The 19,894-nt window shown below is 32.1% G+C and overlaps 1 protein-coding gene across 1 annotated transcript in view; it reads right to left on the reverse strand.

Annotated features, from left to right (window-relative positions):
• Nucleotides 1–10,356, reverse strand: part of LOC118185857 (cell surface glycoprotein MUC18-like) — a 1,126,921-nt gene extending 1,116,565 nt beyond the window's left edge. The window contains exon 1 of the mRNA XM_085820901.1: nucleotides 10,105–10,356. Coding sequence (XP_085677027.1) covers nucleotides 10,105–10,201 — 97 coding nt within the window. The 5' untranslated portion in view covers nucleotides 10,202–10,356. The remainder of the gene's footprint in view (nucleotides 1–10,104) is intronic.
• Between the last annotated feature and the right edge of the window lie 9,538 nt (nucleotides 10,357–19,894).

The following is a 19,894-nucleotide window of genomic DNA, read 5'->3' on the forward strand; positions in this document are numbered from 1 at the left end:
CATAGTTTAAAGAAATGAGACCAGGTTCATATTTAATAAAGGTCCTGAAGTGTCGTTGCTATGCAAAATTTTACAGATATCATTATGTAAAAACTAGTAGAAAGAAAGAAAAAATATGTTTCTTTCAGCTGTCTTCAACAATTATGAAAAATTCTGAGGATAGGTATTAATCTGTCAGTATGCAGCGGGATCTCCTTGGACACTGATGCATATTTGGAATCTTACGCATGTAGTCATATAAAGTGTTGAGGAAAAAGCAATTTTGAGTTCATATACGGTATAATTAGGGTTCTGATTTTCAATAATATATTTTCTTAGGATATGCGTTCTGCAAATAAGAAGGTCATGTCATAGGTTTTGTATCTTCCGCCGTTAGTGTGAGCACTTCAACTCAAATATGTAAAAAGAAGTTCTGCAACTGTCATGACCCTTTCCATATAACTACTCCTCTCCGTAGCGATCCATGATATTCTGGTGATGTTCTGGAGTCCATGATATTCTGGATTCGATATTTCCATGATATTCTGGGAACCCCTTTCTCACTGAATGATTGCTGATCATGAAGCGCGAATTTATAGGGAACATGTCTAAGAGTCACAGCTGCTGACCCCCAACGAATGTTTTCTTTACACAAAAGTTATTTTTTACGAATATGGTGTGCTCATAGCGAAATGATGCAGCAGGCGTCTGTGCATAGAAACCAACAGCATTTAATCACCAAGAAATAGCTCTCGCAGATATCCGAGTGTGGTAATTTTGACAAGGTCTGCAGCTGGCTCACTATTTGAGGTCTTTTCAGCCACTAGAACGCCATCTTCTTAAGATGTGGTGACCCTGCAGCCTATCTTCGCAGAGCACTTGCCAAAACGTAAGATATACTAAGGCCTATAGCATGCTTTTGCACAGTTCTTTTATTTATGCTGGCCTTATTCAACCGCGAGATGCTGCTCTTCAACACGTATAATTGCTTTCGCAATTTTAGGGCATTTTGCCCATCTTCGAGACGTCCTTAGTGATGCGTTACAGAAATTTTCATCCCAAAAATGTCAAAATTACAGGCAAAAATGAAAACCTGCAGAAATACTTTCAGAAACTGACAACGCGAGTTTCTCACAGCCAGTAAAATTCTTTCTATTACGACATTGTGTGTATCAAGATTATTACAAACAATTTGTCTCTGATATTACCTAATATAATTCCATTTTAAGATTACTAGCCGTTTAAGCAGCACACCACTTCGTAAAAAATATATTTAAATTCATAAAACTGATAGATTATAAAGGACACTGCAGATCCCATTACAAATAATTTTAAACGGTAATCAATCTCTGAACTGTATTGTTATATTGAATGATTCGGAACGAATCGGTTAGATTAGACTGAAACGTGTGCGAAATGAAAAACTTCCCTATCAAATGAATGAAAAATGAAATATATTTTGGAAAAACAATAAGCTTCTATAGTGAGCCTGAGTTCTTTACAAATAATTCTATGTAGAAGAGAAAAAGAAAAATAGTACATAATTAAACAAAATCAGTTTTAGAGAAACCTACGTGGAAGAAAAATAGTGCGACGTATCCCCGAAACTATGTCGTTGCATGAAATCATGTGACAAACAAAAAAGAACGTGTAATATCTCTTCTGCTTCAAGAAATACTGCAACATATTTAAAATACTTCTAGCGAAAACTTTAATTGAGTTTTTTTATCGTTTTGTTTCAAAATAAAAGTTTAAGAATTTATTTTAAAATCTTGGAAATTTCAAAATAATATTTAATAAAAGATATATTTTTATGTTGGAATTTTAAAATAACGAAAGAAAATAGTAGAATAAGTTGAGCACCTTTTTAAAAATTGTCAACATTATAATTTAAATGAAAAATTCGGTATAACACTCACCGGAAAATATTTTTTCTTCTCTTGCTGAAAGTACAAAGGATAATATTCCAAAAATGTTAGATTGTGCGGCAAGTGAATATAGGTTAGAAAACTGGACAAAAATACTTTTCAACATGAATTTAAAAAATTCGATGGTATTTAATTTATTACCGTTAATTAAGGAATTTTTAAATCGTGAATTCGTGAAGTCAGTATTTAGGGATAAATATAGTAAAAATAATATAGGAATTAATATGTAACGATTAGTACATTAGAATTTAAACTATTAACAGAAAATTTTATTGTTCAAAAGTGAAGAATTCGAATACGGCTTGATAGAAAAGCTCAAAAAGGAATAGCTCTAGAGCAGGGTTTATCGACCAAGGAAAATACCCCCCGTAGAGAATTTCATAGTTTTAGGGATGGAATGCCATATGCTTTTTATTTACCTATTAAGTATTCAGTTTAAATTCTAAAACCCGTCGTGGGCATATTCTCATCGCCGGGAAAACATACGTTCCAAATTTAGTAGCTGTATAGCAGGAGATCTCAATCGTTTTAGTTCCATTCCCTTCTTTTAGCATTGCTAGACGATCATGCTCACTCTCATGGTCCCAAACATGATATATATATATATATATATATTATATATATTTATATAATTAATATTAATAACTAAATTTATAACTAAATTTAATTATATAAATATTATATATATATATATTTATATAATTAAATTTAGTCTTTTTTAAAGTATTTATAAGTTCAAAAAGAGAACGCATAGAAAATATTAATAAACACCAAAACTTGAAGTAGTTTTTTATATTCATAAGATGAAACTGAATACTTAATAGGTAAATAAAAAGCATATGGCATTCCATCCCTAAAACTATGAAATTCTTTCTCTACGGGGGGGGGAGGGTATTTTCCTTGGTCGATAAACCCTGCTCTAGAGCTATTCCTTTTGAGCTTTTCTATCAACTCATATTCGAATTCTTCACTTTTGAACAATAAAATATTCTGTTAATAGTTTAAACTCTAATGTACTAATCGTTACATATTAATTCCTATATTACTTTTACTATATTTATTCCTAAATACTGACTTCACGAATTCACGATTTAAAAATTCCTTAATTAACGGTAATGAATTAGATACCATCTAATTTAATAAATGTTTACACAAATTAAAACTTACTAGGAACGAAAGAAGTTTACAGCTACAATTTAAATTACATGAAACTTCGCATCGTGAATGACGAAGATATTTGATTAATAATATTTGAAACATTACTTCAGAATATTTAACGGAGAAAAATAAACGTGTGTCTTTAATTTCATTAAAGTAATTGCTGAATACTGTTGAATACAACAACTGCTGAATTAGCTTTTCCTTCGAAATATAGGAGATAAAGAGCTATATATAATTTCATAAAGTAAATACTAAGCACAAACAGCATTCATTAACTCATTATTTGCTTATATAAAAATAACCAATGGAATCAACAAACTTGAATTTTTATAATATGAAATAAATTTTTCAGGTTGCGAGACATTCATGCATGGTATTGTATTTCCAGGCATTCATTAGCTTGATTAGCTAAGTTCTTATGTACAATAGTCCAATAATCGTTACTGTTGCTGTTATGAGAAAGTAAATTATTTCTGCGGATTAGCTTCATTTGTTTCCCGTAATGCGTTGTAATTTGAGGCAAATTCTTCCTTTCTGAAAAGATTTGTGTATTGTTAGAGGTTGCATTTCAAATCAAGGGAGTAAAAGGAGTCACCCGATTAAGCTCCAGTTCAGGATAATGTCCATGATATCGTAATATACACGACAGCCCTTATCATTTTGTGACTTCATCATCTTTGTTTGTTGACATATGTTTACAATTAACAAAAATGTTTGCTATGATGCAAAAGTTCACGTTTTTGTTGTTTCTGCTTTTGTTTTTAATTTAAAAAATACTTTTTATGTAAATTAAGAAATTTAGCGTTTATAAGGTTTATCGTCAACTAAAACTTGAATAATATGCTTCGCTCGATTGAATATTAAAATATACCGAATCGCTATTATATACAGGATTGATATGTAAAATAATATCTAGCTTTTAAGATATTTTCATAAATTTAATATGAGTTCAGAAACATATTACCAAATTTTTCATAAATAATTTTTTCGGGCTTTACGTAACAATAATCTATAATTTCTGCATTAAAATGAGGAACTGTTGAATGGATCTAAAAGTCAACACTTATTATATTAAATTGAGGAAGCCTTTGGAAAATGAGAAAACTTTCCAAACAAAGTCTTCAGTTCCAAGAAGTTCACTTTGCATATCACTAATTTAAACCAAAGAAGAAGCTTATTGAATACATCTGCACTGTGATGCATTTCGTAACGCAGATTAATCTGACCGCTTTTATTTATCGGAAGGAAATAGCTCAGTGAAATTACTAGCATTGAAGAAACAAAGGATTTAATTAATAACTAACAGAGTTCATTAACAGTATAATAAACGAGTATTTGGATACGAAGAAATCCTTTATGTTTTCAAAATGTTTGTCAACTCTAGAATCGTTCTCTGCATTTGACAAAAATATATATTTCATACAACACTGCAATGTATTTTCTTACAGGATTGGCACGGAGATGCTGAACTTTATTCAGCTTCTTCAATGCTGGACCTCAGCATTTAAAGGTTTCTTATTGCTCACGTAATTTCTCCTCTGAGTCTCATATAAATGCTTTTTTTATCACCTAACTTTTATACAGTTTCTGGCAGAAGAAAAGTTCGCTCTTGTAAAGCTGAAACAATAGCTCTCGTTGGTATTACATAGGTCACTTTTCCGTAGTCGAGCTTGAAAAAGATCGATGCAAGTAGTCATTTCGTTTGCTTTTAGAACCATTCTTTATTTTCTTCTTTTAGCCTGGAGTAGAAAAACATAAAAGTACGAAATCATGCGTTATTTATTACGCGCTCCAGTGTCTACAGAACTTAAATAAGTACAAAACATTTATCGACATTAAGTATACCTTCAACCTTGTTGATGAGTTATATCATGTTGATGAGGGTTTGGTCTTTTCACTTGCTTCATATACTGCTAAAAGGTTTTTGCAAAAATAGGCAATAAATATTTGCAAAAGTTACGAAATGAACATGCACATTTTAATTAAGTTCCTAAGTTTTTATTTATCGCCTTGCTTTAATAAATGCATAAAGTTTTAGAATTATAATTGTTCCTTACGAGTCCAAAGCCAGGTTGGGTTTGGTTTATTTAGCAGCGGCAAAGCACTCGAGGGCTATCTGCCTAAGGCGAGGAATGACTTCTGCCTTCGTGGTTGACTTAATAAGGGAAACGGACTCGTATATATGTTAAGCATGGGGGAAATCGCAAAAACCCCCGTGCAGCCAGCCTGTTTATTTTTGCCAGCCTGTTTGTTAGCCAGCCCTGGAGCCATTCTGTTCGGAATGTGAACCCCGGACCAAACTATCAGTGTTCAGCGACTTTTACTACTAGGCCGCTGGTGGGGCGGACTGGATTGGATTAGATAGGAATATTTGGATTATGATAAACAGGGCTATCTGCCTGTAAGAAAAGATGCGTTCTCAGAAAAAAAAAATAAAGCGGGTCTTATTCACAATACTCATAAGAAAAAGCATCAGAATCTTCATTTGCCAGAGTCTAAATCCGCGGTCAGTGATCAGTGTTCAGCTCTCTTACCAAACCGCCAATGGTGGTGGTATGACAACAAAACTCTGAGGTAGTATTTTTCTAAAATTACTATAATCTATACATAGACGTGCATAATATTATATCAGTATATTACTGTCTTCCACATTAATATAAATTATTGCCTAATTCTTTTTCTACTTTTCGTATTATAACATTTAATTTGGACTGCATTTGCTCCCCTTTACAGCAGCAACGATTAACACAAAGAATATATTTAACTATTGTTTCATTTACATTGTACCTTTGTTTTATTAAACTGTACAGATTAAAGTAACTTCAGTAAATTTGTTACTTCCCCTAATTTTCTCTTTAAAACCAAACACGCTCTTTTAATGCTGGAAAACAACCTAAAATATGTGAATTATTTTATGTTTTACAACTGATAAATATGCAGGGTAGTTAATACTAAAATTACCTTAGTATTTAGACCTTAGTAATTAAAGTTCTTTGTATTTAGACCTACGTATAGCCCGTTCTGGTACACCTATTTGCTTCAAACTTGGTATGTACGTTGGATGGACTGTAGGGGTTTATTTTAATTTTCTAATAGCTATTTTTATTTTTGAATAAACAGTCCTTTATTTTCTTATTTACCACCTCTAACTCCCAGCCAGAAGGAGTTTCCAGGACCGCATTTTATGTAAATGAGGTAGAATCAATATTTAAGCTGAAGTCTCGGTCACTTCAGTAAAAGAGCTTAGAAGTTCTTAGTACAGCGTGTTCCGCCATCTGGCCACGTCGTCGCTTTAACCATGGAGAAAAGATAACTTTAATAAAAAATAACAGTCCAAATTTCAACCACGAGCTGAGAAAGTGACGGTGAAGAGAAAGCTTTACTTAATCATATCATTTTCGATGGCAACTACACTGTGTTCAAAGCGTGTTATAGCTTGTTCAACAATAGTCCTAAGGGTTTCTCGATAAGTTGCACAGCATGATATTTTGTGCTTGCATTCAATTAAGACATACTCCGTATGCTTCTTTCACAGGCACGATCTTTTAACAATCAGCCAGAAGTCACAGAGATTCACATTCGGAAGAAGGAGACTAAGCAGTTGGAAAACTTCTGGAAATTACTCCATCATCTCCAAAGTGAGCACGAAGCAGTGCCTTTACTGGTCTGGCAATATTAAATAGTGCATCATATTGCACTAAGACAGCATTCTCTAGTCATTCTTCTTCTGGTAAGATAAGAATGACTTTCTGCTGAAGAAATTCGCAATAACGGGCACCTGCCATGGAGCATCTCTGAGGACCAACCTATTCTCCTCAAAGAAAAAGGGACCAGAAATTAAATCAGCAGTAAAACCGCACCACACAGAAACCAGAATGCACAGACTATTCGTATATATAGCATTAGATTTTTAAGTAAGCAATATGCAACAGTTTTGAGTATCAAATGCTCCGTCTAGGGTCAGATATGGCTCATTCAGCAACAAAATCTTCCGAAGTCATGCACTGTTAGCGGCTATTGTAGCCAAACGAATGTTAGCAAAATCAGTGCTTTTATCTAGGTGTGGAGGATGCAGCTCTTGCAGAACTTGGATCTTGTATGGATACTACTTTACAATGGATTCCAGAAACTTTCGTACCGTCGAACAACTCATGTGACATAACTCGAGCACTTGTCGAAGAGCATTGAGAACTGGACACTGTGTGGTCATGGCAAGAGCAACTTCTTCCACAACTTCATTTGAAATCCGTTTAGTCCCCTTCCTAGCACCACACATAACTGCCTCGTCTCTTCAAACTTAGTAATAAACCTTTTTCAATTCCTGCCTCGACGGAGACCTTTTTTAGAAGCATTTCAAGCGTCAATATTCTCGCAGTGCAGCTGAAAAATTGCTGACGTCCTGATACAACAACTTTATCAGTTAAATTCGATCTTTCTTCTCTAAAGGCATGATTAAGAATGATTTTTTGGCATTGAATACTGGCTTTTTAAAACACTTCCAATTCACATAACTTTGTACATTGCAGAAAAGTGCCATCTGTCGGTCGAAATTTGTAATATTAATTTTTTTCAGATTTCTTTTTCCCATACTCCTTATAACGTTTCAAAAAAAATAAAAAATAACAAAAAGTTTCAAAGAAATAGATCTACTAGAACAGACACTAGGCATGTGTAAGTAGGGTAATTTTAATTGTAACCACATTGTATTTGGGTCCCACTTCTTTTACAAAGAACAATTTGCAAGATATAAAAAAAATATAATAATTATTCAGCAGTATATATAATAATAAACTATAATGCAATTATAAAGATTTAAAAAAATATATATGCTTGTATTTTAATTAATAACCGTAAAAATTTAGAATATAATGTTAAAAAAAAAGTATCTGAAAGCTGTCAGATTTTATATTTCGTCCAAATGGACGATTTTTCATTTACACAAACATACAAGTCTCGAGAGCATTTGGGCTAACGCCCCTTTAAGCTAAAAATATGTTGTTACTGCTCGCTTTGAAATCGTTGAGTTTCTTTATAGAAAATTCTTTAAAGTTTAAAAACTATGAAATAACTAATAAAACAAGCTCGAAATTAAAGATTAGGGCTTTCATGTGCCCGTATTCGGGTGGAGGACTACGTTATTCAAAGTTCGATGGCACCAGGTATTGTTGTTTTTTCACAATGTGAGAAACATACATACATTCATGTAAATTTCTCATTTTTTTAATTTCTTTAAATGTAACACAGTAATATAATATTTGGCGGCAATAGTTTGAAAAGTGATACAGCCATTTATAGTCATTCGACGCAAAATGTTGTTTCGAGACTAATAGCCCTACTAGGCTAATGCCACTTTGGACTAAAAAATGCATTATTGCATATACAATATTTTCATTACCATGATGGTATTGTGTTCATATTTTCGAATACTTACTAATCATAGTATCATATCCTAATGTAATTTAGCATGAAACTAATGCAAAAATACATTGAGTACATACGTGAAACTTCAAAATATAATTAATTAATAACGCTTATATACACCCCTGGGTATAATTTAATTGAATAATATTTTGTATATCTAGCTCAATACCTTAATAAATTAAAACGTTTTACGGAAAAAATATGTAAAACTTTATTTAAGCTCGCTATCTAGAGCCATGCTTCAATAAAAAACTTAGATTAAAATGTACTTTCATAAAAGAGTTTCAGAAATAAATAAAATTATAAAAAGAGTTGCCAAAACCTAAAATAGTACGAAAAATTCAATAAAACATTAAAAAAAAAAAAAAAAAAAAAGACTTACGAACCTATATTGGAATTTTTGCTTTATGAAACCCCATTCTATTTTCTTGCACCAAGAGCTTCGCGTTTCTGCTGCCTGCAGTCATTGATTGAAGAATCGTTAAATGCTGTTCTATTATGCAAGGTGAAAACGACTTCACGAGATTGGATTCGAAATACATCGCAATTTTTCGAAAACATGTTTTCCCGCAGCCTTAAAATTTATTATTTACAGTTTTAACTTTTTCATCTCCCTTATAAGGGTCTGTTCTTACTCCTAATTTGGATGGAGAGGGGAAGGGATTCTATACGTAATACTTTTCTTCCCTCCCACTTTCAAACTATCTCTTCTTTCATTGTAAAAGTAAGAAAGGGTTCATAAGGCGCTGGTTACATTATTTTATTAAGTTTTTTCACTAGTTAAAATGGTAGAATGTAAAGGATTGTTTATTAAAATGACAATAAACAAAAATCCCATTTATAAACAATACGATGAAAATGGAATCATAATTTTTAAAACTATAATTATATTATTTGTATATACATTCCGATTTATTTAAAGGAGAAAAATATGGGTAATACATAAAAAAGAATAAGAAGAAAATAATTCAAAATTTTCGCTCTGTTTTTTCTTATCATCTATATCTCTTAATTAATAGAATTTTATTGTTAGGGTAGCTAAATTTGGAGAAAAATTAGAGCTTGAAGTAATAGAAAAGGTGAAACGTGTTACGTTTATGGTTAATTAAAAATCTCTTTTTATTGTGTTACAATCATTATTTTGTTATTTCTTCCATAAAAATCACCATTTGCTACCTCGTTTTCATATTTAATGCGACACAATTTTAAAAATAAAAAATTTGTGTTTAAAATTGCAGTATGTTAATTTTATTCTAAAACATCCATTATTGAAAGTCTAAGAATTACTTTTTACATTTTTATACAGACAAATTCTACATCATTTATTTTACGTTGCCCATTCACAATTAAATCTTATTATTTGGTATATCTCTAATAAAAACATAAAACGTTTTTATACTGCGATTTCTTTTAGAAAAACCGCTAATAGATTATTAATTACCTATCTAATGTTCTGTCTTAATATGCGAATTATTTTAAACGGTGTCATGGACTTCAAAACACAGAATAGAACTTTTGGACCATGATACGTAAGCCAGTGCAAAAATTATTCTTTATAAGAGCACATTTCTTCGTAACTGTAACTGTGACAACAAATATATTTAAAGAGACTCACCTGAAGAAGAATACAAACTACTCAAGAAATACATCCAGAATACAGTCACTGACAGTTTCATGCATAAATTACTCCAGCACCTGCGAACTTCGAACATGTCAATTAATGTATGTATTGTGTTCTCCTAGACTGAACTATTTTGGCACAGGAAATGAAGTGAAACAATCCGAATCGTCGTAAAAGAACTATTCAAACCGAAGTTACAAAACAGTTAGTTTCGCACGGTCCAGGAAACCGCGTGTCCGCACAGAACGTTTGAATTTCGCTACTGTGCGGACTGGAGGGAAAATTCCACTGGATCGACATGGAAGATTCCACAAAATGCTGAGGGAGAAACGGTATCGGTTTCGAAATGAACCGGATTCATTGTTAGTTAAGTAACTGATGATAGTTAGCATCATTGATTTATACTGAGGTTGTTTCATCCGGATATTGTTTAGATAAGTTTCCCATAATTCAAAAAGAAGTCGACACATTTTATATCAAGCTCTACATTCTGTTTTTGAAAATGAAAATAAATTATCACTTTTAACCACATATACATTTATTATTATAGCTATATTTGCATGTAATATTTCTTACAATAAAATCCCAATTATTTAAAACAATCGACGGCATCCGGATAATAAAAATTAATTTTTTTCTCTTTGCAGACCAATCAGGAGATTGAAAAAACTCTTTGACTTCTTCCTTCAAATATTGTATTGCACTTCAGCAAAGGTAAAGTTTATAGCAAACTTTTTTTTAATTAGGCAAAAATGAAACTTTTGCCTTGATCTTCTAAGATTAAACTGTATTTTCCCACACACACACAAAACAAAAACCTGTATAAACTTATAACATTTAAACTTTTATAAACTTATACTGTAAACTCACTTGATTTGCACATCCAGATGATTTTTTATTCCTTCTTCACTTAGAATACTATAATACAGCACAACTGATAGCAGCTTAACGTATAAAAGCAAATACTATGCATTGTTACTTCATCTTGAAGGTACAAAATAAATAAAATTAACAGTTAATTGCTTGTGCTGACGGGCTTGTTAAGGCAACGGTAATTCGATATTTACAGAGACAAATACTACAAGTCTAAGAAACTTGGTTCTTATTGTCAGTGCGACTACTCATGTAACACAGATTACAAAATCCTGTCATCAATCAGTTATCATATTCGCACGGCAGTGACAGCAGAAGAACTATATGCGTGGCTGAGGTTGCAAAATTTACCTAATTAATCTAAACTTAGATTCTTGTAGTAGATGAAATGTAAGTTTCGAACAGATGGAAAAGAAGAAGTGCGGGAAATTCAATGTAAAACCATGTGATAAGAAAAATAAACTTAAGCACTCTCCTTCAGGAGCAAAACTATTATGCTTCTGGATAAGGGAAGGCTGTGTTTGATTGTTTTCCAAATTGATAGAAGACAATTCAAAATGTACGCCAATCAAAAGTTGCTTTTGTGTCTGCGAAAAGTTTACTCCGGAAACAAATGACCTTAAATATCATCATGCTTGAAGTAGACATAGTTCAAATGATGTTCTTTGTTCAGCAAGCATTTATTGCTCCTGAAGAAGAGAGCCCTACATCTGACTGCCTTCGAAATTAATAGATATTTGATCTAAACGTATACTAAAAAGCTGCATTTTTGTCAAATGCAGGGTTTACACTGAATTTTGCACTTTTGCTTCGACTGAATATAAATTCTATACATTGCCTAATCGTATCTTGCTTAAGGGGACTCATACACCTTAAAACCCATAAGATGTTCGAATAGGTGACTGTTGCAAGAATTGGGATAACTTATTTATTTTAAAAGCAATCACTACCAACTTTTTACAGCTGATTATATAACATAGCTGCTTTCTGAAATAGTAATCAGAAAGTTTGTGTTGCCACAAATATTTTTATAATTTAATCCGTTTTGTGACAACATTTTTCGTCATGTTTCCAACTTGCGCGCACAGTTTAAAACATTCTGTTTCATAATTTAATTCCATATTTAATATATAGCTTTTATAACATTTGGAAACTACTGTGAACCTAAAATTTTAAAATTTTCATGCTAAATTTTTATTTTATTTTGAGTTGAGTTTATAAAATGTATTTTATTAGAAAAATTTTTAATGTTTTGTCCATAAAATTTTTCAATATTAAAATATTCATCATATTGTTGGTTCAGTTAGAAAATAGTGCCCATATAAAAAATTCCATCAAATCTCATGTATATACCATTAGCCATTTTTAAAATATCATGCGCGCAAGGTGGAAACATGGCGAAATATTTTGTCACAAAGAGGATTAAATTACAAAAATATTTGTGGCAACACAAACTTTCTGGTTACTAGTTTCCAAAGCAGCTATATTATGTAGTCAGCTGTAAAAAATTGGAAGTAATTGCTTTTAAAATAAATAAAATATCCCAATTCTCGCAACTGTCACATATTCGAAGATCATGAGGGGTTTAAGGTGTACGAGTCCCCTTAAGTAAATGAATTATAATCTTACCAGACTAACTAATTGGATATATCGAAACTCTACAAAATAAGGATAAATTTCATCTACAGATATGTTCGCAGGTAGCTGTAATTTAAATTTTAACACTCTGCCAAGAGTTAAGCCCTCGCTATTGCTGATTTGTGTAAAGTATCTTATTTGTCAGAACTCAAGTCAACTGTCTTCTGCCTAGCTTAGCAGTGACCGACCGGGGTCGCATAACACTGGTAGTTTGACCCTGGTAGCTCAAATGTTGGCGAATGGGCTGGCTACATGGGAGATTTGTGTCTTTTTTCTTATGTGTAACCCAGCTAAAAGCCAGTTCCCTTAAAATTTCCTCCACGAAATCATCCTACTACATAGGCAAACAAATTTCGAGTTTCTTTGTACTCCATCTACCATTAGGGTGTCTAAAGAAACTCTTTTTTTCAAACCATACCTAAGTGGTATTCTAGTAAATCTCGACGGAAAAAAAATACATTCAAGAAGAATCATAAAAATAATAATTTAATTCAGTAAATCTTATAATCAATTAAAAAGACGTTAATAGCTTGGTAAAGAAATACTTCTCTTGTACTCAAGAGGAAGGAAAATGATGTTTTGCACACGAAAGTAAAAAAGTCATGCAAAAAATACGAACGGAGTGGAGTTACAAATAACTAACATATTTGAATTATACTGCTTAAAAGCTAAAGAGATAACCAGAAGCGATTATGCTGTCAAGCGTTAAGACAAATATTTTTGAAAAAGAAGGTAATTAATGTAACATTATCATATTTGTCTAGTCTATTGTGAAAGAAACCCATTTTTATGTTTTTTCTCTGCTTTGTTGTTGATAGCTGCATTAATATAAATACATAACAGCATTAATATACTGCATTAATATAAATACATAACAGCATTAATATACTGCATTAATATAAATACATAACAGCATAATTAAATTAGTAAGAGAAGCATAATGTAAAAGTCGTTATATGATAAAATGTAAAGCGTTTTTGAAAGAGAATTAACAATATTTTATAAGATAATAACAAAATAAATCTAAGATAATACTAAAATTATTTCCCTCGTTAAGGGATCAGATATCTTTAAACAGAAGAAATAACAGAAATTCCCATTACATTAAAATAGGGGCAATTTTTGAAAAATATTTTAATACAATCCCCGTGCAAAGATTCGCTATAGAACCAAAGATATAATAAAAATTATCCTACGCCTTTGCCACTGAACCCAAAGTTTTTTTAACCTTTGAATTTCTTTATAAAAAACATTTCTCTTGTACCTAATAACTTAGAGACAAAATTATTTGTAGATTCCCCCATATAATTTTATTTCTTGATGAATAATTGATACGGGCATATATTCTTGGTTTACTCATCACTTAGGGTGCCATAAACATCCCACAGTTCTATATGCAACATACCTCATTTCGAGACAACGGATTAATCCCATTAATATATATAAGATATTTCTGTACAAACTTACATAAAATTATACATATATATATATATATATTTATATTTCAATTTGACTATGTCCCCCTTCCTAGAATCTAAACTGCGTCATTTGAAAACTAATCCGCATTATGCCATTTGCAATGCAGTAAACCTCGACGGAAACGCCTTCGAACACTTGGTAAGACGAATAAAGCATAACATTATGCTAAATTGACTACTCGAATAAAACCACAAAACTTTACATTATGTAAAAAGACTATTAAAAAATCAAATTGGTCTAAAATCATCATATGCAAACCATAAATTCAAAAGCAAATAAATGTACAGAGTAAAACAAGTACACTTTAGACCAAATTGTCATTTAAAACATCACTCAAAAATTGGATGGTCCCCGATTATGCTAAACTAAACTTTTAATGCAAAGAAGACAAAAAAACGTTCCACAAAGATTCTTTAAATAATAAAATAAAATCTGAGCTTTATCAGCTAAAAACTGGAAACCAATGAGAAACAAAAATTGCAAAAAACGCTAACTTACAGAAATCTTAGGACAACCTTCGAAACGAAAATATACTTAATTCTTCAGAAGACTAAACTATGTTCTTTGTAGAATTCAGAGCTGCTCTGTGAATTCTGTAAAATTTTAAAACGCAAAAACAATACTGGCTCAAAGTTGAGGAAAAGGAAAAAATATTCTATAAAAGCTAAACGTCTTCACGTAATCGGGGTACAATACGTCTTAGAAACTAAAAAAACCCATTTTTTTGTAACGGCTAGAAGATTTGCCAGTTATTAAATTTACAAATTAGTAGACAGAAAGTATAAATTATAACTGAAAGGGAAAATAAAGAACTTTGTAAATGTATACATTACACTGCTTATCGTAGTCTCCAAACTATTATCTCCGGTTAAGTAATATTTATCATATCATTTTGGATGAAAAATTTTAAAAAGTTAGTTAAATCAAGCTTTCTTTAGAGTTATATAAATTTCGAATAGAGGTGTATTATTCTCTAAGAGAATTTTTGCTAAGTTTGTGATTTCTTCTTGCAGGTATTGCACTTAGTTGCAAATATTTTTATTCTAAGGAGTTGAGTATGTAATGTATTACGTATTACTCTTTTGAAGATATTGGAGTGCCAATGGATGAGTTTTATAGTAGGGAAATCCTAATATCTTCTTTTATCGCAAATGTTGATATCTTTAAAATTGATTTTTTGCAAATCTAGGTAATTAATATCTCCTTGTTGAAAGTTAGTTTTATTGAGATTCAAATACGAAGGTTAAATGTGATATCTGTCTATTTTAATGAAGTTGTTTATTGCAATAATATCATCCATGGATCTGTAAATGTTAGAATAATATGAACGTTCTGGTTGAGATAACTGTTGTTGGAAAATAAATTCCTTGGTGAAAAAGTACAAATTACAAATTGATGAACTCGTGCTAGTTCCCATCGGGAGACGGTTGATTTGTTTAGAAAAGCATTATTAAATGCAAGGGATACTTTTTTAATTCTTCTATTTTAGTAACATACACTGCTACTAGACTTTCTTGAAAAGTTTTGTTAGCGACTTAAGCTAAGACTGAAAGATGAATATAAGAGGGAAAGGGTGTAAAAACGCATTTATTGAACTCGAATTGTATACAGATGGTACAGTCTTTGTCCTTAAAAATCCACCATCCACTTGTGGAGGTAAAACGGAAGATAACAGTAAGCTAAGCTAAATTTAAAAATAAGCTAATAGCTCATGACTACTCAAAATGACTTATGCTAGCATATTGACTCGCAAACCTACATCAGCGAGATATTAAACATCGACAGCAAGAATGCGAAGCCGATATTCAGAATTAAAACAGCTGGTAAAACCAACAACGGGCGCATTAATAATGAAACACGCTCTGACTAACCATTTTGTTACTTCACAAGTTATTTATATCGTAGTGAGGAAACGCCAGGATGTATATCATTACGAGAAAAAGGAGATGACAAAAAACTAAAAAAAGATGACAGAAAATGCTAACAAACTAAAATAACTATTAGTAAAAATAATATTGTTACGAAATGTACAGGCGCGGTAAGAAATCTTCCACGCAAAGCAGTTTTAGGATTGCAATAAAATTGCAAAGGAGGGAAGGGTTGCCACATTTGGCCATTTGGTGACATTTGGCTACAAAATTGGCGATATACCATGGACGGTTGGAGAACCTTCTGGAAAGAATTCTTACCGGTTTAGCCCTGAATGTTCCCGAATACAAGCCGAAAGCTATATAAATGCTGCTGGTCCGCAGTCAGTTAGTGTGTGTGCCTCGCATAGAGTGAGAGTTAGTATCGAGTTGGTGTTTCGTCTAGTGAGTCGATCGAGTTGTCAGCCGGGCAACGAGTGCCGAGTGGGTCGTCGAGTCCATCGAAAGAGTCTCGTAGTATATCGCGGTTAGTGCATCGTCGAGAGAGCGCGTTGAGCTCCGGGAACAACTGAACCGAAGAATCAGGAGCTGTGCTCATGTGTCGTCGAGTGCATCGCGAGTTGTAGCGTGGAAAGTCTCGAGAGTACGTGGAGTTCCGAGAACGACCAAGCAGAGTCGGGAGCTGTACTCCGGAAAGCAGAATCGGCTGCTTTTCAGGAAGCTGTCTCCACCATGATAGCCTGATAACTTGAAGGCTGTGTCGCTGATCGTGTCAGCGTGTAGTGTCAGTGTGTAGTAGTTCATCGACGACTGTAAAATGTGTTTTGAAGCTGTCCTGACAATACTGGCAAATAAAGTGTGTTTCGATTACTTCGTCAAGTGTCGTCGTTTTTCACTCCAAATCCACACAAACCCCGTACGAACGTGAAGGAAGAAAATAACGCAACAATTGGTGTCAAAAGAAAAAGAAAACGTAACAATATAAACATCACACTCTGAAGAGAAGGGATTTTTTTTTTTTTTTAATAAATCTGAAGAGCATTTTGGTTTAGAAAGTGTGATTAACAGTGACATAAAGTGAAATATTTTTTATGTTAGACTTTAAATTTACCAGAAAAGGACAGAAACAAATAAAAGTTGCATTTAATGTTTTCACTTGTATGAATAGTTTGACCTGATATTAAAGTAATTGTGACAGAGAAAGGTAGGAACTTCTTTTCTTCCTGGACCATATACAAGAGCGAATGTAATCTTTCTGATGGCTGCAACTAACCGTGGATTTTTCTTTACCATCATTTCTTTTTCCCATTCCTCTTTTCTAGTTCTCCAAACCATAGAATTAATCAAAAATATCATTTCTGTTCCAGATGTTTTGTTTTTGCTTGGATATAAACTTGGTGCCTTCTTTTGCCCTGTAAGTGCTATAAATGTAATGTTTCAAAATATTAGGCCTTGTCTTTTTGGTTTAGTTTATGATCAGGTAACTTTATGAAACATCAATTAATTAATTAAAGTACGAGATTCATGGAAATATTCCTAATAAATAAATATAAACACAAGTACAAAATGTTACCAAAACAAATTTAGCATTACAATAGTCCAATATAAATGCTATCAGTTGGAAATTAAAGCCATGAAGCAACATGGAGTACGCAGAAATAAACTGCATAAAAAATACGAAATTCAAATGTTTAAGTAAAATGATTAAACACAAATTTCGTTACATATATAAAAAAATATTTTTATGCACAATTAAAAGTTCCCTTTGTGATGCGGAAGACGGCATGCATGAGGAAAAGGAAAGAGCTCTCCGTAGCCTAAACGCTTAAAGTGGGACGTACTGTGACGAGCATTTCTGAACTTCAAATTTGTTGCATTAGATTTGAAATACACTGAATGTAAATGATATCATAAACTGAAAGATCGTGTAATTAATTACGCACATAAAAGCCCGAAAATTATAAATAAATTCAAAACACAAATTCTAAATTATAAAAGACACATGCTCAAATTTACAAGAAACAGAAATTGAAATCATATGTAAACAAAATACAAACATATGTACACATTTACAACGATATGTTAAGAACAGGAATTATTCATTTACAGAATGACAATTGAAAAATGAAAATTTTATGCTCAGAGAAAATCTCGCAAAGTTTGCCAGAGACGCAAATTCTCAATTTGAAGAAATATTATTCTGGTAATTCGAATGTTGCAGATAAAAATAAAATAAATACTTTCATGCAACAGGTATTTTATGCCAATTTTATATTTTTGTCTTCATCTGATATGTTCGGATCTAATGTGATTTTTAGCTACATTTTTCTTTGCTTTTTCCCTATCTTAAATCAGCACAGTTTCTGCTGCAATAAATTGAGAAAATATTTATTCTGAAAAATATATAATAAGAACACCAGTCTCCTTTATCCATAAAATAAATTGATCAATGCAGATGAGCGTAATTTATTCTTAACGGCGTTTTATAAAACCTCTTAGGCCAGAAAGCACGTTATATATTTGTTATGTTCCTAAGACGTACTTGAGGAGAAGACATAGTCTTTGCCATTTTGTGAGTAGAGCTTTGACTTTTTCATCTATTTTTCAGAATTTCTTGCATGTTAACTAAATTTAAGTAAATCGTATTTAAAATTAGGAAAAAACAATTTTTCAATGGAGTTTTAGAATTAAAAAAAATTAGATTTTAAGATTGTCGATTTTGGGTGTTATAAGTTTCTTTATTAAAGAGCAAAAACAATGAGTCTGTAATTTTCAGCAGAAGCATAGGTCCTTTCTCGTCAGTAGAAAAATATTTACAAAAATGTTTTGCTTTTAAAAAGAAAAGAAATATATGTGATCGCCTTTGAAGTCGATAAAGATTTTTAAAATTCTTCAACAGTCTAAGGGTGACTTTTTTGATAAATTCAATATTTATATCTCGTGCTTTACTTACGACTAAATATAGGGCCTGATAACCCTGAAAATGTTAGATAAGTTGGTCTTTTGCAAAGCGAGATTTTTCCGTAAATCATTTTCTAGATAGTTTAGGTTATCTGAATATGGAAAAACCACGAAGGCTATACACCTAAGAGGAGTGATGCCCTCGTGGAAAAATACTGAGAGAATTTGGTTCATATTCTCGCTATACATGGAGAAAACTATGAAACTCCAACTATACAGCTAGCTCATTCGCCTGGGATTGAATCCAGGTCGAAATACCAGTACTCATTTGCTAGAAAAATATGACAAAACCAACCTCAACATTCATAAGAATATGCAGCATAATTGCTTTAAATATGCCTAACCACTTTAACAAGAAAACTATTTCTGCAGCAAATGGAATCCTATTTGTATACTAGTTAAACCTTGGAATGCATTTGCCTTATCTATTAGATCATGAAATGCTCGTCTTGGGAAATCCTCTCGCACAGATGTTAGTTGGATGGATAAGCTGAAAATCCTCCAATAACTATCGCCAGAATAATTTCAGTTAAATCTGCTATGCTGCGTAGCTTGAAAACTTGGAAATGTTGTAAATTTATCAGCCTCTGTTGTAATCAGAGCAATACTGGCAAAGAGCTGTACTTGCATACTAGAAAAAAGCTACCAGATTGATTTTAAATCTATAAAAAAGATAAATGAAAGCTATAAAATGTGTTTTCATTTTAGCACCTACTTCTAGCGTTACTAAACAGCATCAAACTTCTCGCTGATATGAAACTTCTTATTAATGATGCGGCACTCAAAACGTGATATTTCGTCGGTTAAATTAAATCATTTTTCAAGGAGATAGACGAAATTAGAAACTATAAACCAGCGAAGAGCCAAGATAAGACTGTTCCGCGAGCTTTATATTATTTGGAGGATTTTCTTGAGTACCTAAACGACTTTTAAGAAGGATCAGATAAACATCCTGCTTGAGAAAG

This window comes from Stegodyphus dumicola, chromosome 7 (assembly GCF_044657685.1).
Source record: "Stegodyphus dumicola isolate Sdum_Otavi_A_Nest chromosome 7, ASM4465768v1".
Taxonomy (NCBI): domain Eukaryota; kingdom Metazoa; phylum Arthropoda; class Arachnida; order Araneae; family Eresidae; genus Stegodyphus; species Stegodyphus dumicola.